Source organism: Thalassophryne amazonica, chromosome 3 (assembly GCF_902500255.1).
Source record: "Thalassophryne amazonica chromosome 3, fThaAma1.1, whole genome shotgun sequence".
NCBI lineage: Eukaryota > Metazoa > Chordata > Actinopteri > Batrachoidiformes > Batrachoididae > Thalassophryne > Thalassophryne amazonica.
The window spans coordinates 60,456,923-60,478,193 of NC_047105.1; the positions used below are offsets into that span (position 1 = coordinate 60,456,923).

The 21,271-nt window shown below is 42.5% G+C and overlaps 1 protein-coding gene across 2 annotated transcripts in view; it reads left to right on the forward strand.

Moving 5' to 3' along the window:
- Positions 1 to 21,271, forward strand: part of rereb (arginine-glutamic acid dipeptide (RE) repeats b) — a 117,417-nt gene that overhangs the window by 60,543 nt on the left and 35,603 nt on the right. For both annotated transcript variants that reach the window (XM_034166447.1, XM_034166448.1), the window contains exons 9-10: positions 1,791 to 1,987; positions 4,359 to 4,496. In XM_034166447.1, the coding sequence (XP_034022338.1) occupies positions 1,791 to 1,987; positions 4,359 to 4,496 (335 nt within the window). The remainder of the gene's footprint in view (positions 1 to 1,790; positions 1,988 to 4,358; positions 4,497 to 21,271) is intronic.

The window sequence follows — 21,271 nt, forward strand, 5'->3', positions numbered from 1 at the left end:
TATCTGCCCAACGGTTGGGCAAATAAGGTAAGACATGTTAATCTGCCCAACGGTTGGACATGTAATGTTCAATGTATGACTTATCTGCTCAACGGTTGGGCGAATAGGCTTTGTCTTACCATTTTTGCAAGTGCTTGAGTTCCATGTGCAGCAGGACATTAAACTAAATGAAGCCCTTTAATCCACACAGTGTGCCTCTACTTTATGAGTGGTTTTTTTTTGTCTTTTTGTGACTTTTTTGTTTGTTTGAAAATGGAAATTGAATTCCAATGCAGTATGATGTCACGATTTACGAGTGGATTTTAATCCTAGATTTGGTTAGTTTTAATTGTGGAACCATTCAGGGCACATAGTTAATTCAAGGATTGTTGTAAGTGAGAAGATCTGATGATGATTTCTGATTTTCCAGTCTGATAAATGGTGTAATTTTGGTGATTTTTTTTTTTTTTTATAACATGCCTTTCAAATCTGCCATTGGGTTGTGGGGTTCAGAGGGATGATGAACCATGTATTAATTGGTGCTGTATTTTCCACTACAAACAGAAGCTAAAATATGTCAGTGACAGAAACTTGCATCGCTTCATTCTTCATTGTGACGGATTACCAACTTAGAAGCCTGGGCCCGGTTTCATAAAGCAGTCTAATCTTTTAGTCTATTAAACTTTCTTAGTCGACTACGGTTAGTCGCCCAACATTAATTAAGACGGCTAAACTAGATTAGCCATCTTACGTTAATAAACAATTTTTCATGGGCATCACGGGCTGGTGAGCTCCGTAACCAAAAAAACATCTCTAATGCAAGAGAGTTTTGTTTACTTCTGGGTTGGTTGTTGTCATGAACTATCCGGCCTTTGTTTCTTTAGCTGGCGTTATTAACATTTACAGATGCATATGGACTGCAGAACAACATGCTTAGCTCTTAGCCTAGCAGTTCTTCTACACTTCCATCAATCCTTTTTTTGCGCACAGTGCTTATCAGTGTAATAGCGATGCCCTGTGGCTAATGTGAGAACTGTCCCAAACACATCACGACAGTCATCTGCTACAACCATGGCCAAAAGCAGTGGAAGCTCCACTTTTGGAGGAATACGAGTGATGTCGGGGTGCTCTCGAGTGTTCCATCAAGTGGTGGGACATGATAGCCGCCATTTTTTGAGGGTAAGACACTGAAGTTTTGTCAACTAAAATAAGATTGGCTTCATTTGTACCAGGCTAAAAACTTTAGCCAGCTAAGGGCTTTATGCAACGACTAACGTCAAAAGATTAGTCGATACAAGAATAGATTGCTTTATGAAACTGGGCCCAGAAGATTCAGGAAGTTGTTTTTAATGTAGTCCTAGAATGAACTGAACACAGTGGCACCCAGTATAGACAGGCAAAAGTAATTTTAAAATTAAATTTTCATATTATAGTTTGGAAAATGATTTCTACTTCATGATTTTGACTTTGACTTCACAAAGGTAGAATGTGTAGCTCCTGTAGGCAGAGGTGGTGACCAAGTGGTTAGTGTGCTTGGTTTTGGTGTGGAAGGGTCCTGGTCAAAACCCACCCCTGCGGACTTGCATCAGGAAGGGCATCTAGCATAAAACTTGTGTCAAATAAACATGTAGAAGTGAAAACAAGGGAGCAGCTGAAGGGACTCACAGAATGTATAGTTCCTCTCTGGGTTTGAAGATGAAAATGTCTGACATTACATATAGAATGGGATCAAGTGTGAAGCCACATGGACATATATTCGGTTGATTAAACACTATTGTAAACATTTATCTTAAACCATTTTTCTTTTATAGATTCCAAAGATTGGCACATTGGGAGAAGAAATAAGCTGCTGTTGTGCATAGCCTGTCACACATATGAGAACAAACACGGTTGTCTGCCAGCAGCTCAGAAATCTGCAGGCCCTCCATTCATGTTTAAACCTGTTAAAGAGGAAGAAGAGGCAAACAGCGGCAAGCATGGCATGAGGACACGGCGAAGCAGAGCACCTGTAAGCCTGAAATGCTTCTTATATATGGCTAGGAATGTGTATTTACAGGAATGCTTTTGTGCATATGCTACCTTGCAGTAAATTAATGATTAATGGTGCACTTGCAAGAACAAAAGGAAAAGGTGTGAAAGTCAGCGATTTCAAAGCAACATGTCATTCATTTTCTATACCCGCTCATTCCAGTTAAGGGTCAAGGCGGTAGCTAGAGCCAATCTCAGTAGTCATTGGGCGAGAGGTGGAATACACCGTGGGACATGGTTGCCAGTTTATTCAGGGCTGTGAAAACTCTGCCGATCCGCGGGATTCCGCGGATTTCATCATGGGGAGGGGGGGTGGGGTGTTAGTGATGTACTCTTTAATCGTGAACATCGCTGAGTTTTTAAAATGCTTATCGCAAAGCGTTCTTTTTTTTACAACATCATGTAAGTTTTATAAGTCCGCGGACACTGATCTGTGTGTTACAGATACAAATCAGTTTCCTCGGATCCCCGGAGTTTCGCGGAGGAAAAATGCCACTCAAAGCGTGGCTGTTAAGACAGTTGTCGTAAAGCAGGACTGGTTGGTTGCTGCGGCGGACGCTGTGTTGCTCCTGTGCGGCGCTTAAGCTAAACTTAGCATGTGGACATCCAAACTTTTAGAGCTTTCAAGTTTTTAACATAAGATTTGTGCAGCATGTCTGTGCCACGGACCGACGTTGCACAGAGAGAAGATGGCAAGAAAGACTGTTTGAGCAAGTCTTATAAGGAAAAGAATCGTCACTGGCTTCATCAACACACCTGAAAGATAAAAGAAACGGGAAAAGTGAACTGTGTTCTCTCAGGAAAACACGGTAAGAATTTTTATCTCCCTGGAAAATAAACATTCTGCTGTTCAAACAGGATTTTAGACAAGATTATGTTACTTTTTTCACTAATCTAGACTTTCTTTCATTGTAAAAAAGACATTGTGGCTTTGAATGGATTTAGGCTGCATGAATTTACACAAGAATATAAGTGACTTTTTACTATAAGGTATGTTATTGATATTTTACCATGATTTTCCAAATATTCTACAAGCTTTTTCTATTCTTTTCAGTCTTCATGAATTTCATGTAGTTTAATTGTTCTGAGTTAATGCATAATTTGGTTTACAATTAAAAGGAAAATCATTCCAGGTCCTACTTCCATGTCATATTCTGTTATTTCAACATCATCATTGACAGGTCAAATAAAAGGTTGACTGTAGGATCATTTAAATATGCACTAATTTTGAGATTTGTTCTTCCAGGAGATGCTGAAAAAGTATCATTAGATAAAAATTTAATTCTGGGGCTCCACAGGACCCTAGACCCCAGCTCCTGGGGAGCTGTACCCCCCCCTGCAAATTTTCCTCAGATTTCACAATTTTCATTTCACAGCCCTGTTTATTGTATGGGCGCATGTAGACAGACAAACACATTCACACCTAAGGCCTATTTAAAGTTACCAGTTCGCCTAACCTGCATCTCTTTGGAAGTGGGAAGAAGTTGGAGCACCCAGTATGAGACTGGACAAACATGCAAACTCCAGATACAAAGGACCAGGTGCGAAATGATCACAGAATTTTCTTGCAGTGATGAAACAGTGCTAAACACTAACCGTGTGCCCATGCTTCAGTTTAACATCAGATAGACATTGAACGAATATTTCTTTATATTAATTTTGGATCCACCAAGTTACTGTACAAACAAGTTATCAGGCCCTGTCCAGAATCTACTGTTTCATATTTCCACATTTACATGACAAAAGTGGCCTCTGACTAGCTTTCTGCAACTCACACAAATAAAAAGTTTCCTATTTACAGTGTATGCAAATTGAATTATTGGAATTTAAGTAGAAAAAAATGACACTCTTGTTGTGCATAGCCTGTTACACATACAGTATGAGAACAAAAATGCACTTTTTGCATTTCAGAGACATCGGCCAGACGTGGCCATCAAACAGGCCACAGGCATGTTCAGGAGGGGTGTACAGTTCAGACATATTGAAAAGTTAATGTTTTTCACCTCAGTGAGAAATATTGTCATGTTTAATGCCACATTTGTCTCACACTTCTAATGTTCAGAAATGAATGTTTTTGTGTTTCGTTTTTGCTACAGTTTGACAGAAGTCACGTGAACACATTTCTTTATTTCAAAGAATTTTGTTTTGCATTTGATGTTCAAAAATCTAACTGTACTTAAAATTCAGGCATGTCAATAATTCTGACCATGACTGTACTGGGATGTGGATTTCACAGCCAGGTCTATTGCATAAAAAATATCTAAGAAGGGTCAACAGTTTCTTTCTTTAGTGTGTTTAATCACTATTATTATATTAACTGGTCATTATTATTTTTTTTTTTATTATAACAGCTGTCTTCTTTAAGAAGCGGCCACAGGAGGCTTACAGGCTCTCCCACCAGTGAGGATCAGCGGTCTAGTAGCCAGTCCTCTTCTGTGAGAACATCTCCGACAGACAATAAAAATGACTCCACAAAGAAGCCAAACAAGGTAAACATTATTGACATTTTCTGTACCTCTGTAACAATTTCCTATCTGAGCTGCTGTGGAGTCAGGTGGCAGTCAGTGCTGCTGAGTTTAACTTACTCCTTTGCTTAAATGCACAAGTTTTAAAGGGTTAGTAAAGAGCTAACAACATGAAGACATGTTAAAACCTTTTTTACCAAGTATACTACTACTACTACAGTGTTTTCCCTACCATTGGGCGGTGCACCCAGCACCCCTGAAGGGCTCCCCCTTGAAGGCCAAGTTCATTTTATTTTCTGTATAGCGCCATAGCACAACAGACGTTTTTACTTACGTGGTCAACTTTTCTGGGTTATTTTTGATAGCATATGTCAGAATCCATTAATGCTCCACACCCAAACACGAGGTGGTGGTAATGCACCTTGTTGGTTTGCAAATAAACTCGAAAGAAGAAAAACAAGGGTTATTTTGGAAACGTCTCTGGTGAGACGTCACAGTGGATATTAAGTCTCATGTTGTCATGTCCTGAGCTGAGATAATGTAATGCGGCGCTGCTCGCCCACACAGCAGCAAATGAGAGACTGTTACATATTTTACCGTGACCTCCACATCGCGTTGAAATGACAAAGGAAAAGAATGAAACGTTCTGCTGCAGAACACGGACATGTCGCACGGACATTATAACAATTAAGATTTAGGCTGTTAGTGACCATCTGATGATCCACCAGGATTACTTTGTGCACTTCTGTGACCGGTTTCAAAGTATACGGCATTCGCAACAAACAGCTACAGAGACATCCGAAAACAAAGTACTCGTGAGTACTCATGGATTTCCGACAAGGGACGTAGCTATTAGAAGCGTCCCAGCGTGCACTTGAATGGAATGTAGCTGTTCATGGAAAGAATGGAAGCACAGATTAATTCCAGAGTTTATGTAAGTGTGATGGTGTGTTATGATGGCTTGTCTTTAAGTGACAACGGTTCATTTTGATGCAGTCATGGTAAAAGCTGCAGCTCCGAGAAGGTTTATGTGCACCTGCACTTCCATGAGTCATAAACGCAGCCTGTCATGAACCATCTCTGCTCCAGGTTCAGCTTTGTGCACAATTTATTATGAGTGTTGTTATCAATAAAATCTAAAAAAAAATACATCTGCTGCTGGGGAAAAAGCATATCATCAGCTGCACAGTGCGCACACTCACGCGCACTCCAAATTCACACTCTGTCAAAGTAAAAAAATAAAATAAAATCTTGCCACTAGGGTTGGGTATCGAGAACTGGTTCTTTCAGGTATTAAGAAATGATTCGATCCACCTACATCAATAGCCTTTTTGCTTAAACAGTTCTCTTATCGGCCCTTCAAAGCAGCCGTTGTTTTGATGGTGTTTGCTTCTGCAGTGCGACTCCACTTTGAAGCTTGAACAGATGAAGCATTGCTTCGATCTGCTGCTTCGTTGGTTGTTTGATTCGCTCCTCTTTAGAAGCGGAAAGTCTGCTTCTTAACCCCTCTCAAAGCCATTAAAATATGTCAATCGTGAGTCACTTTTATGCAGATTAAAGTCACTAACTGGGATGCTTGTCTTGTTGCAGTTAAGAAACGAGAATTGTGTCCTGTTGCATTGGCCCGCTCCAAACACTGCACTGCTCTCTGCCGAGACAGAGTCTGGTCAGAATTAATAACTTCAAAGCGAATCGCCGCTTTAAATAAAATGACACCTCTTTCCAAACGTTGTGACGTGCGGCACAGTGAGATGCAAGTGCTCAGCTCAGATGTATGGAAAGACATTCATGCCAGTAATGTCTGAAGGGAAATGCTTTTGACAAAAACTATAGATTTTGTTTATTTCTATTTATGTCCAGAGATCAGGGATCCAGCATGTAGAGTTTATTATGTCCAGAGTTTAAGTATCCACTGACCAATTTCATATTTATTTACTTTAAGACTCAATAAAATGTTGTTGACATAGAAAACCTGTAAAGCCTACTTTTAGTACACAGAAAATTCACAAGAGGTATGGATTGTCATGTATCATGTTAATGTTGGGGTTTTTGTTTGTTCCCTTTTGTGGCTGGGTGGTTTGTGTTTGGGTTTTTTGGGTCTGTATGTCTCTTGGCTGCCTTCACTGTGCTTGGTGGGGGCGGTGCTCGGTGAGTGGGTCACACCCTGTTCTGGGCCTTTCTACACTTGTTCCGGGAGTATTTAGACGCCACTAGTTGCACCAGGTGTTGCCTGATCGTTGTGCCCTGTGCCAGTGCTTCAAGCTCAGTACTACGTTTTGTTAAGCTGTCTCTTGGTGTTTTGACTGCCTGCCTGTGTTTTTGTCTACGCCTCTGCCTGATGTTTCGGTTTTGGTTGCTCTTCTTGGACTGTCTGCTTGTGTACCGAACCTTGCTAAGCACCTCAGTAAAAGCCTCTCTGAACCAGAACAGTTCCAGTGAGTCCTGCATTTGTCTCCTGCCTTCCTCGTCTGACAATCGTGATAGAACGATCAGGCCAACAATGGAGACAGCGGACTCGGATCCATTCCAGCAGGCCGTTCGCTTCCATAGCCGCCAGCTGGCCCAACAAGAAGACCGCATCACTGCTTTAAGCACCAATATAGCCGACCTGGCCACAAGACAGGACGCCTTCATGTCCTCTGTCAGCTCTCAGATCAACCAGCTCGTAACCTCTCTGACGCCACAGACACCGTCTGCCTCGGCAACCACCAACCAGCCACCGATGGGACCGAGTGCGGCCCCGCCGGGACCCACTGCTGCTCCTGATGTCTGCAATCAGCTATCTCGACCTGAACATTTCTCTGGTGAATCTGGAGACATCAAACCGTTCCTAACACAATGTGACCTGCACTTTGAGTTGATGTCAGCCATGTTTCCGTCCGACCGGGCGAAGATCGCCTTCATTATTACTCACCTCACCGGCCGGGCCGTGGCGTGAGCCTCGGCAGAGTGGAGCAGACAGTCCACGGCGTGTAGTACTCTCCAGGCGTTCCAGAACGCTCTCCGCCAGTGTTCCAGCATACGTCACCGGACCGTGAGGCAGGCCCGTTCCCTGATGCGCCTCCGGCAGGGGTAACAGAAGAGTTGCCAACTACGCCATTGACTTCCGCATCCTCGCGGCAAAGAGCGAATGGAACCCGGCCGCACTCCATGACGTGTTCTTTCAAGGCCTGTCTCCGCAGATCCAGCACCAGCTGATCGCCATCGACCTCCCGGAGCAACTCGACGAGCTAATCGCGTTAGCCATCCGCACCGATCGCCGGCTGGCGGATCGGCCCCGGCGGGACGTGCAAGCCTCGTCCCAGCACGCTGAGTCCGCTCTCCACGTCGGGTCCTTGGCGTCCTCCTCCAGCTCGCTCCCGGCTGCCGCTGATGAACCGATGCAGCTGGGACGAACCCGATTGACCATCGAAGAGCGGCAGCGTCGGAAAGACCAGGGCCTGTGCTTCTATTGTGGTCAGGCGGGGCATGTGGTCACGGAGTGCCATGCCAGGGGTGCCCCCGTGCGGTCACAACGGGTACGCCGGGTGAGTCAACATTCCATTCTTTCCGTCTCTCCCCGAAACATGGTCACTGCCAAGTTAATATCCAAGCATACGTCATGTTCTGTTCCGATTTTTGTCGACTCCGGTTCAGATGCTAATTTGATGCACTCCTCCCTCGCTAGGTCTTTGCACCTCAAACTTCACCGTCTTTCACGACCGTTGGGTATACATGCCGTGGACGGTCACGTACTGGGTCACATCACCCACCGCGCGGAGACCGTTCAATTAATCAGAGCCGGTACTCATTCCGAAACAATCAGTTTTCATGTCTTCGATGAAATGACTCACTCCACCATTTTGGGGCATCCCTGGTTACGTAAACATTGTCCATACGTAAACTGGTCCGACGGGCAGATCACTTCCTGGGGTTCCGCTTGTACCGGGCGCTGTTTTGCTATGACCATCAGGGACGGCAAGGTCCCTAATCCTGAGTTGGCGGGTGTGCCCGCGGAGTACCACGATATTGCCGACGTATTCAGCAAGGTCAAGGCAAAGTCGCTGCCTCCGCATCGTGCATACGACTGTGCCATTGAGTTATTGCAGGGCACGAGTCCCCCGCGGGGAAAACTGTTTTCTCTGACTGGTCCTGAACGTGTCGCTATGAAACGACTACATCCGGGACTCTTTGGATGCGGGTTGATCCGCCCATCGCGTCTCCTGCGGGGGCGGGGTTCTTTTTCGTTGAAAAGAAGGATAAATCACTCCGTCCCTGCATCGACTATCGCGGGCTTAATGACGTCACAGTAAAGAACCGTTATCCTCTGCCCCTAATTGCCTCCGCGTTTGACCTGCTAGAGGGCGCCAAACTCTTCACCAAACTCGATCTCCGTAATGCCTATCATTTAGTGCGAATCAGACAGGGTGATGAATGGAAGACCGCTTTTAACACCCCCACTGGCCATTATGGATATCTAGTCATGCCTTTTGGTTTAATCAGTGCACCCGCAGTGTTTCAAAACCTGATTAATGATATACTACGGGAATGTCTGGGAAAATTTGTGTTTGTGTACCTCGACGATATCCTGATCTTCTCCCCGGATGCGGAAACACATGCCCGTCATGTCCGTACAGTGCTTGAGACCCTATTACGCAATCAGTTGTACGTAAAGGCAGAAAAGTGTGAATTCTATAGGTCCTCAGTGACCTTTCTGGGATTCATCATATCGCCTGGGTCTATCCGGATGGACCCCAGCCAAGATAGCCGCAGTGCGTGATTGGCCTGTACCTAAGAACCGCAAGGAAGTCCAGCGGTTTCTTGGTTTTGCCAACTTTTATCGGACGTTCATCCGTAATTTCAGCTCGGTGGCCGCGCCTCTGCATAACAGCACGTCCGTACACCAGCCCTTTTCCTGGACGCTGGACTGCGAGGAAGCTTTTCAAAGCCTGAAAAGACGGTTTACCCACGGCCCAGTGTTGCTCCTCCCCAACCCCCGCTTTACAGTTTGTAGTCGAAGTTGACACCTCCGACGTAGTGATCGGGGCCGTCTTATCCCAGATCCAACCCTCAGACCAGAAATTACATCCCTGTGCGTTTTTGTCCCGAAAACTGACGCCGGCAGAGCGCAATGACCACATCGGAGACCACGAACTGCTGGGGGTTAAGGTGGCCCTGGAAGAGTGGCGACACTGGTTGGAAGGGGCACAATTACCGTTTTTGGTATGGACCGACCATAAGAATCTAAAGTATCTCCGTTCTGCGAAACGACTCAATGCCAGACAGGCTAGAGGTCCATCTTTTTTAGCCGTTCAACTTTGTGTTATCCTATCGACCGGGGAACAAAGAACGGTAAAACCTGACGCGCTCTCCCGTCGGGGCGAACCTGTGGCTGTGCCGGTGGACCCAGGTCCGGTCTTGCCCGCGTCCTGCTTCCTGTCAGTCCTCACCTGGGACATAGAAACCAAGGTCCGTGTCGCAACGCGCGGTGACCCTGTGCCGCGGGACTGCCCTCCGGGGGAGACCTGTTTACGTCCCAGAGGCCTCTTAGGGGGAGGTGATAAGGTGGCTCATAACAGCCGGTTTTTCGTGTCATCCCGGAATTGGGAAGACAGCCCGATCATCCAGGGAAGGATTTTGGTGGCCTCGGTTACTTCCCGACGTCACAGCTTATGTGGGGGCGTGCATTGTCTGCGCTATGCACAAGTCAACCAACCGCTCACCGTTCGGCAAGCTCCACCCATTACCCGTCCCCACCCGACCATGGTCACATATCCGGTGGATTTCGTTACCGGGTTGCCGCCATCCAAGGGGCATACTGTTATTCTGTCAGTGGTGGACCAGTCTGTCTAAGATGGCCCATTTCATTTCCGCTACCGAAACTCCCATCAGCTAACGAAACCGCAGAGGCCCTGTTGCACCATGTGTTTAGATTACACGGTTTCCCGCAGGACATCGTGTCCGATCGTGGGCCACAGTTCGTTTCACACTTCTGGGGAGAGTTTTGTCGACTCCTGGGAGTCACCTTGAGTCTCACCTCCGGGTATCACCCTCAGGCGAATGGGCAGGCTGAGAGGGTCAATCAGGAATTGGAAAAGGGGTTACGTATCCTCGCCTCCCAGCACCCCACTTCCTGGTCATCACAATTAGTATCGGTAGAGCTCGCTCACAATAGTTTACCATCTGCCTCCTCTGGTTACTCCCCAATGCACGTGTCGCATGGGTATCAACCTTCTTTGTTCTCTCCTACAGTCTTAACCACCCGGGTGCCTTCGGCCCTTTCCTTAATCCGTCATTGTCGTCTAATCTTGGAGCGGGCCCGACGAACATTACTGCGTTCTTCAGTGATCTACAAGGCTGCTGTCGACAGGAAAAGGACCCTAGAACCACATTACTCCCCGGGACAGCGGGTTTGGCTCTCCACCCGGCACCTTTCCCTCCGTGGTCTGCCACGGAAACTTGCTCCTCGGTTTCGTGGGGCCATTCCCCATCACGAGGGTGATCACTCCGGGTCTCTGTACGCCTTCGTCTGCCCCGGACTATGAAGATACATCCCACCTTCCACGTCAGCAGGTCAAGCGCTGCTCGGTCCTGTGTCTTATGCCCTCCGGCCGTTCCCCCGCCTCCCGCCCGGTTTGTGGCCGGGGGCCCGGTTTTTTACTGTGCGCCGCCTGTGGGGTCCCGGCGGCGTGGGCGGGGGGTGCAGTACTTGGTGGACTGGGAGGGTTACGGGCCTGAAGAACGCTCATGGATTCCTTCTCAATTCGTTTTGGATCCTGGACTGATCGCGGACTTCCATGCTCGGCATCCTGGGTTCCCGGGCCGTCAGGTGCCGGCCGTGAGCGGGGGGTCCTGTCATGTATCATGTTAATGTTGGGGTTTTGTTTGTTCCCTTTTGTGGCTGGTGGTTTGTGTTTGGGTTTTTTTGGGTCTGTATGTCTCTTGGCTGCCTTCACTGTGCTTGGTGGGGGCGGTGCTCGGGTGAGTGGGTCACGCCCTGTTCTGGGCCTTTCTACCACTTGTTCCGGGAGTATTTAGAAGCCACTAGTTGCACCAGGTGTTGCCTGATCGTTGTGCCCTGTGCCAGTGCTTCAAGCTCAGTACTACATTTTGTTAAGCTGTCTCTTGGTGTTTTGACTGCCTGCCTGTGTTTTTGTCTACGCCTCTGCCTGATGTTTCGGTTTTGGTTGCTCTTCTTGGACTGTCTGCTTCTGTACCGAACCTTGCTAAGCACCTCAGTAAAAGCCTCTCTGAACCAGAACAGTTCCAGTGAGTCCTGCATTTGTCTCCTGCCTTCCTCGTCTGACAATCGTGATATGGATAAGGAATCGGCTTGATAACGGAATCAATAATGGTATCGATATCAATAAATCTTATCAATACCCATCCCTAATCAAAACAACGGGAAACAAAGCATTCAAATCTTTGTTTGGACCCGGAACGGCTGTGTGTCATCATGCTTAACATGTGGAGAGTGATACTTCATCAAAGTTAAAAATTGTCAAGGTAGCGCTTATGAAACAGACGGGTGATGGCACACAGACAGATCGATGTGAGATTGTGTTTATAAATCAGATTCTGATAAAACTACGGAAAAATTGCCTAGATCAGACTCTTAGTCTTGTCCATCCAAATTGGAAGTCCCAAAACCAGTTTTATTTGTTGTTATCTATCGTCCACTGGTCGTTACTGTGAGTTTCTCTGTGAATTTTCGGACCTTTTGTCTGACTTAGTGCTTAGCTCAGATAAGATAATTATAGTGGGCGATTTTAACATCCACACAGATGCTGAGAATGACAGCCTCAACACTGCATTTAATCTATTGTTAGACTTGATTGGCTTTGCTCAAAATGTAATGAGTCCACCCACCCACTTTAATCATACCTTAGATCTTGTTCTGACTTATGGTTATGGAAATTGAAGACTTAACAGTATTCTCTGAAAACCCCATTCTGTCTGATCATTTCTTAATAACATTTACATTTACTCTGATGGACTACCCAGCAGTGGGGATAAGTTTCATTACAGTAGAAGTCTTTCAGAAAGCGCTGTAACTAGTTTAAGGATATGATTCCTTCTTTATGTTCTCCAATGCCATATACCAACATAGGGCAGAGTAGCTACCTAAACTCTGTGAGTGAGATAGATTATCTCGTCAACAGTTTATATCCTCACTGAGGACAACTTTGGATGCTGTAGCTCCTCTGAAAAAGAGATCCTTAAATCAGAAGTGCCTGACTCCGTGGTATAACTCACAAACTCGCAGCTTAAAGCAGATAACCCGTAAGTTGAGAGGAAATGGCGTCTCACTAATTTAGAAGATCTTCACTTAGCCTGGGAAAAAGCGTCTGTTGCTCTATGAAAAAGCCCTCCGTAAGGCTAGGACATCTTACTACTCCTCACTAATTGAAGAAAATAAGAACAACCCCAGGTTTCTTTTCGGCACTGTAGCCAGGCTGACAAAGAGTCAGAGCTCTATTGAGCCGAGTATTCCTTTAACTTTAACTAGTAATGACTTCATGACTTTCTTTGGTAATAAAATTTTAACTATTAGAGAAATAAATTACTCATAACCATCCCAAAGACATATCGTTCTCTTTGGCTGCTTCAGTGATGCCGGTATTTGGTTAGACTCTTTCTCTCCGATTGTTCTGTCTGAGTTATTTTCATTAGTTACTTCCTCCAAACCATCACATGTCTATTAGATCCCATTCCTACCAGGCTGCTCAAGGAAGCCCTACCATTAATTAATGCTTCGATCTTAAATATGATCAATCTATCTTTATTAGTTGGCTATGTACCACAGGCTTTTAAGGTGGCAGTAATTAAACCATTACTTAAAAAGCCATCACTAGGCCAATCTCCAACCTTCCTTTTCTCTCAAAAATTCTTGAAAGGGTAGTTGTAAAACAGCTAACTGATCATCTGCAGAGGAATGGTCTATTTGAAGAGTTTCAGTCAGGGTTTAGAATTCATCATAGTACAGAAGTGAAGGTTACAAATGATCTTCTTATGGCCTCAGACAGTGGACTCATCTCTGTGCTTGTTCTGTTAGACCTCAGTGCTGCTTTTGATACTGTTGACCATAAAATTTTATTACAGAGATAAGAGTGAACAGGAGGTCAGCTCTGTGGAAAAACAGGTTGCTGATTTCCTCCTATCTAAAGGTATAGAAATGGATTTAAATAACATTGAAGCGTGCCACCCTCTGCCCCGGAGAAATGACGGTGATAAACGAACCGTCATCATGAGATTCATCAACAGAAAACACAAAACAGCACTGTTAAAACAAGGAAGAAACTGAAAGGGACAAACGTATTCATCAATGAACATCTCACCAAACGGAATGCCGACATCGCCAGGAAAGCACGCTTCTTGAAGAAACAGGGAAAAATCCAGCACACATGGACTTCAAACTGTAAAATATTCATCAAACTGAACGGATCACCAGAACAAGCAAAAGTCATGGCAATAAGGAACATCGAGGAGCTGGGACAAATATGAACAATAGTGGTTCTTAAAGCGAGGATCTGGACAAATATGACCAATAAGGTATGAGGACACAAACACATCACAACACCATGACACAGACCAGAGGAACCTATTCATCTACTACCTATTCATCTACATCTGGAGACAAGAAGGATATAACTCAAAGGATTGCTGATCATGGAAAAGTAGAACTGAGAACATTTAAATACACAGACCACAATGTACTGGACTTGGAGCACGATATAGACCCGGACAATAATTTCTTCTCAAATATCAATGACAGTTGTTGCTATTATACAGATGAACAGTTTAATCGGATCATTAAAACGGATAACAAATTATCAATAATCCATTTCAACAGCAGAAGTCTATATGCAAACTTTAACAACATTAAAGATATTTAAGTCAGTTTAAAAAATATTTAACATAATTGCATATCAGAAACATGGATCAATGAAGATAAAGGGAAGGATTTTGAACTGGATGGATATGAATTTAATTGTGTAAACAGAAAAATAAGAGTGGAGGAGGAGTGGCTGTGTATGTGGATAAGAACATGGATTATAAAATAGTAGACAATATGACAACTGTGATTGCTAACTTATTAGAATGTATAACTATTGAAATATGTGAAGAAAAAAGCAAAAATGTATTAGTCAGCTGTATATATAGAGCACCAGGATCTAGTATTGAAACATTCACTGACTGTATGGGAAAATGTTCTCAAAAACTAATCAAAAAACTGTTCATTTGTGGTGACTTAAATATTGATCTGCTCAATCCAAATAAGCATAAAATAACAGATGAATTTATCAGTATAATGTACAGTATGAGTTTATATCCAAAAATCACCAGGCTAAGCAGAATTACATCCCATAGTGCCACCTTAATTGATAATATTCAGCAATGATATTGAGAATAACACTGTGAGTGGATTATTAATCAATGACATTAGTGATCATCTACCAGTTTCATCGTTTATAATAGAAACCATCGGCGGAATCAGCCAGAGAGAAAATAAAATACAGGCGAGTGCGGACAGAGGAAAACATGAACACACTAAAGAAGGATTTACAGGAGCAAAACTGGGAAAAGGTATACAGTGAAAGTGATGTTGATAGTGCATATGAAACTTTTTTACAATATTTACATCATATATGATAAAATTGTCCAATTAAACAAGATTACAGAAAACAAAAAATCCAAGCTCGACCATGGATGACGAAAGGGTTACGAAATGCAGTAATAAGAAAAATACACTGTATAGAGAATTCATAAAACTAAAGACTAAAGAGGCAGAAAATAGATATAAGAAATACAAAAATAGATTAACTAATATTATACGGGTATGTAGGAAGGAATATTATAGTAACATATTATATAATAACAAAAACAATATTAAAGGAATATGGGATATATTAAATAGCATTATCAAAAATGGTAATAAAAAACAGAGTTACCCTCAGTATTTCATTGATAATAATGTCAAGAAGGAAAATAAGGATGAGGTAGTCAACGGTTTTAATAATTTTTTGTAAATATTGGACCAAGCTTGGCAGAAAAAATTCCCGATTCCCAACCTGAGGATTGGGATAATAATCTCATAGAAAGAAATCCCTGTTCAATGTTCCTCACAGCAGTGGATGGAAATGAAATTATAGACATTGTGTATAATTGTAAATATAAAACATCTACCGATTTAAATGAATTGATATGGTGGTGGTAAAACAGGTCATTGAATGGATTGTAGAACCATTAACATACATCTGTAACTTATCATTTCAAACCGGTAAATTTCCCAATCAAATGAAAATAGCTAAGGTTGTGCCGCTGTATAAGACTGGGGATAGACACCACTTCACAAATTATAGACCTGTTTCTTTGCTTCCACAATTTTCCAAATTATTAGAAAAGTTATTCAATAATAGATTAGACAAATTCATAAATAAACATAAATTACTTACTGATAGTCAATATGGATTCAGAGCACATAGTTCAACATCACTTGCATTAATAGAATCAGTTGAGGAGATTACAAACGCCATAGACCACAAATTACATTCAGTTGGAATATTTATAGACCTTAAAAAGGCTTTTGATACAATTAATCATGACATATTAATCAATAAACTTGAACAGTATGGGATTAGGGGGTTGGTGTTGCACTGGGTGAGAAGCTACTTAAGTAACAGAAAACAGTTTGTGAAGTTGGGGGAATATACATCATCATGCTTGGACAATGCTTGTGGCGTCCCACAGGGGTCAGTATTGGGTCCAAAACTGTTTCTAATTTATATAAATGATATTGTCAATGTTTCCAAAATATTAAAATTAGTATTATTTGCAGATGACACAAGCATTTTTTGTTCAGGGGGGGATTTGCAGGAGTTACTGAGGAGGATCAGTATAGAAATGGGAAAATTGAAAATATGGTTTGACAGAAATAAATTATCATTAAACTTAAGTAAAACAAATACTGTTATTTGGCTATTGTAATACAGACATACAGGTTCAGTTACAAGTCGAGGGGGTAGATATTGAAAGGGTACATGAAAATAAGTTTCTGGGGTGATAATAGATGATAAGATAAACTGGAAGACTCATATAAAACATATACAAAGTAAACTGTCAAGAAGCATTTCAGTTCTAAACAAAGCGAAACATATTCTGGACCACAACTCACTCCGCATTCTTACTGCTCACTGGTTTTACCATATTTACAGTACTGTGCAGAGGTATGGGGTAATACTTATAAAGGTACAACACAATCACTATCAGTAATGCAGAAAAGAGCTATAAGAATTATTCATAATACTGGCTATAGAGATCATACAAATCCACTATTTTTACAATCCAAATTCTAAAATTCACAGACTTGGTTCATTTTCAAACAGTACAAATTGTGTATAAAGCAATAAACAATTTACTTCCAGCAAATATTAAAAATATGTTTTTTAACAGATCAGGGGATTACAGTCTGAGGGGGGAAATTTAATTTAAAGCATCAGTGGGCACGAAACACCATTAAAAGGTTTCTGTATTTCTGTCTGTGGGGTGAGGATGTGGAACAGATGGGAGTGGGGCTCAAGCAATGTCCAAGCATGAACCAGTTCAAACAGCGGTACAAAAATATGGTTTTTTCTGGGTATAGGGAGGAGGAAGGGTAATGAGGGTTAGGGTGTTTTTGTTTTTTGCTTCGGCTTGTAAATATATAGTATTTTGTATGTAAGTAGGTATGTGTAGGTGTATATTTATGTTTGTGTATATATATGTATATATATATTGATATCGGTTTAGGTGTGTAGGAATTTATGTGTATATGTGGCAAAGGGTATTACTGGTTATGGGAAGAAGGGGTAGGGATAAATAAGCTGATGCTCACCCTACCCCTTTTCGGACATGTTGGGTACACAGTAGGAACTTTTTTGTTGTTGTCTTTACTGATCTATCTTGTAATTGTTGTTGTATCAAATGTTCGAAATAAACAGTTTTCATTCATTCATTCATTCAAAAGAGCATGCCATAGGTGTTAAAGGCACTGCGCTGCGGTGGTTTGAATCATATTTATCTAATAGATTACAATTTGTTCATGTAAATGGGGAGTCTTCTTCACAGACTAAGGTTAATTATGGAGTTCCACAAGGTTCTGTGCTAGGACCAATTTTATTCACTTTATACATGCTTCCGTTAGGCAGTATTATTAGACAGCATTGCTTAAATTTTCATTGTTACGCAGATGATACCCAGCTTTATCTATCCATGAAGCCAGAGGACACACACCAATTAGTTAAACTGCAGGATTGTCTTACAGACATAAAGACATGGATGACCTCTAATTTCCTGCTTTTAAACTCAGATAAAACTGAAGTTATTGTACTTGGCCCCACAAATCTTAGAAACATGGTGTCTAACCAGATCCTTACTCTGGATGGCATTACCCTGACCTCTAGTAATACTGTGAGAAAACTTGGAGTCATTTTTGATCAGGATATGTCCTTCAATGCGCATATTAAACAAATATGTAGGACTGTTTTTTTTGCATTTGCGCAATATCTCTAAAATTAGAAAGGTCTTTTCTCAGAGTGATGCTGAAAAACTAATTCATGCATTTATTTCCTCTAGGCTGGACTATTGTAATTCATTATTATCAGGTTGTCCTAAAAGTTCCCTGATAAGCCTTTAGTTAATTCAAAATGCTGCAGCTAGAGTACTGACAGGGACTAGAAGGAGAGAGCATATCTCACCCATATTGGCCTCTCTTCATTGGCTTCCTGTTAATTCTAGAATAGAATTTAAAATTCTTCTTCTTACTTATAAGGTTTTGAATAATCAGGTCCCATCTTATCTTAGGGACCTCTTAGTACCATATCACCCCAATAGAGCGCTTCGCTCTCAGACTGCAGGCTTACTTATAGTTCCTAGGGTTTGTAAGAGTAGAATGGGAGGCAGAGCCTTCAGCTTTCAGGCTCCTCTCCTGTGGAACCAGCTCCCAATTCGGATCAGAGAGACAGACACCCTCTCTACTTTTAAGATTAGGCTTAAAACTTTCCTTTTTGCTAAAGCTTATAGTTAGGGCTGGATCAGGTGACCCTGAACCATCCCTTAGTTATGCTGCTATAGACTTAGACTGCTGGGGGGGTTCCCATGATGCACTGAGTGTTTCTTTCTCTTTTTGCGCTATATGCACCACTCTGCATTTAATCATTAGTGATTGATCTCTGCTCCCCTCCACAGCATGTCTTTTTCCTGGTTCTCTCCCTCAGCCCCAACTAGTCCCAGCAGAAGACTGCCCCTCCCTGAGCCTGGTTCTGCTGGAGGTTTCTTCCTGTTAAAAGGGAGTTTTTCCTTCCCACTGTCGCCAAGTGCTTGCTCACAGGGGGTCGTTTTGACCGTTGGGGTTTTTCCGTAATTATTGTATGGCTTTGCCTTACAATATAAAGCGCCTTGGGGCAACTGTTTGTTGTGATTTGGCGCTATATAAATAAAATTGATTGATTGATTGATTGATTGATTGATCAGACCATCGCTATTCCACATCCCTCGTTTTAAAATCCACAGTACTCAACACAACTGATAAGCTTTAAGTGCTTTGTCTGAGACCAACAGTAATGTGACAGTAACACAGCAAATCATCACTGGATTTTTTTTCAGGCTGGAGGACAGCATAAAAGAATGGAAAGACAATGAGAGAGAAAGTAGCACAGAAAGGAAACATAATAATGAATAGTTTACATACAGCCTTTAATGGTATCGATATTGATAAAAATCTTATCAATAGCCATCTCTACTTGCCACAAAACACAAAAGGGGTGAAATCCTGAACATGTATGACTCACCATGTTGTAGATTTAATTCCAAATGTAAACTCCACACGATCAAAGGACCACGCACACGCGCAAAATTGTCGTCTGCAGCTCCGCCTTTAGTTCTCTGATGATCGTGGCACATAAAATATCTATTAACTCCTGGAAATAATGTATTCTGACTTTTTCCAGTGTTCAAATCCATCTCAGCGTCAGGAATTCTGTTTAAAACAGTGTCATGGAGATGTCCCCACGTCCATGTCCACAGCTTCAGTAAACCAGCATCCACACAAACAGCGCATCACCACACTTTAGGTTCCAAAATCTGACACTCTGAAAAATTTAAGAGTGTCGGGGTGAAGTGTGTCATCTCCTGTCTGTAAATCCGAGCCATCACTTTCGAACGGCAGCTCATAAGCTTCATTTTCGGACGGAGCAGGTTCGTTTTCCTCTGTCTGACAGTCATTGGGATGTTTCTGCTCATTCTAAAATGTATGTCACACACTGAAAAATGCAGAGAATTGCCAAGTGAGATGTTTTCTGGTAACGCACCCGATCACGCTCAGAGTGAGAGGAATAAAATGCATCAACGATCACTAATTAGTAGCACGTATGTGCGGTGAGACTTAGAATCATGAGTACTTTTTTGTTGTCTTACTAACTGGGACGTTAAAAGCCATGCGACATGTCCTTTAAACTTCATCATGAATTAATTCAAATGGGGCTGGTTCAACCAAAAGGACCAAAATGCTGACCTGACGTTTTTAAATCATCATTTATATGGAAACGCTAAGACTCCCGGTAAGTCTTTGATTTTATTATATCATGTTTTTGACAGAGTTCATTGTCAATTGACATTATTCAAGTTATTTCACACAAATCATACTCTGTCTTAGGGATGAATTTACTTCAAACTGTCTCCATGCAAAAGTGATATGTTAGCCTGCTAAGTTTGCTTTTTATGGTTCCTTCTGTTACATTAGTGTGAAATATCCATGTGGAGGAAAATATGTTAAGTATTTAACACAGCCATAGAAGTCAGACATTGATGTGCAGGGTTCTCCCCAGAAATTTTTAGTATAGCGGTGCTGTTGGGAACTATCACCCGAAGCAGCACGCAACGCTTCCAATGGGGGTTCTATCTGACCTTGTGTCCTGAAGTCCTAAAACAAAAATTGAAATCTTTTAGTACTGTTTCTGGTCTGATTCTGTGCTGAATTGTTGATTAGTTAAATTAATGTAAAACCTTTGTGTTTCATTGACACACTGTATGTTACGAATGTGCAATAAACTTATTTGAAAGAAAAATGTACAGAAAGACAATTTGAAATGTGGGAGATTCTAGACTTTTTGACATATTTCCCCTGCATAATTTTCAATTTGAAAAATTTGAATTCCCAAGTCACAATATCACCAGGCTGGGGGCATTCACTTCAGTGTGTAAAAATCTCACTTTATCCTTGTGATTCAGATTTTGACAGCCCTCTATATTGTCAAAAAATAAAATAAAATGTTGTTCTTGTCCTTTTGGCCGTTTGGTCGGGGTCTCCACAGTGGATACAGCCAGAGCCACACTGGTGTTTGCCACAAGTTTTACACTGGATGCCCTTCCTGACGCAACTCCAGTTTTACCTGGAGAAACACACACAGCCCCTGGTGTTCCGAAGAGGTCTCCCATACAAGTACTAACCAGCCCCCAAACTACTTAGCTTCAGAGATCTGACAGGATCAGGCTTACACAGAGCAGACTGGCAGTAAAAATACAAACATAAAACAAAAGGTCCATCTTTCCTCCCCGAGTCAGCAGGTGCATTTCTGGAAAACGTCTTATTACTCTGCATTTTACTCTGCATTTGTCAGCATTTCTCAGCATGTGATATACATTTTAGGAAAAGCAGAAACATCCCGATGGCTGACAGACAGTTAAACGAGTGCTGCTTGTCCGATAACAAAGCTTCTGAGCTTTCATTCAAAAGTGAAGGTTCGGATTTACAGAGGCTGTACAGAGAGACAGGAGGTGACATA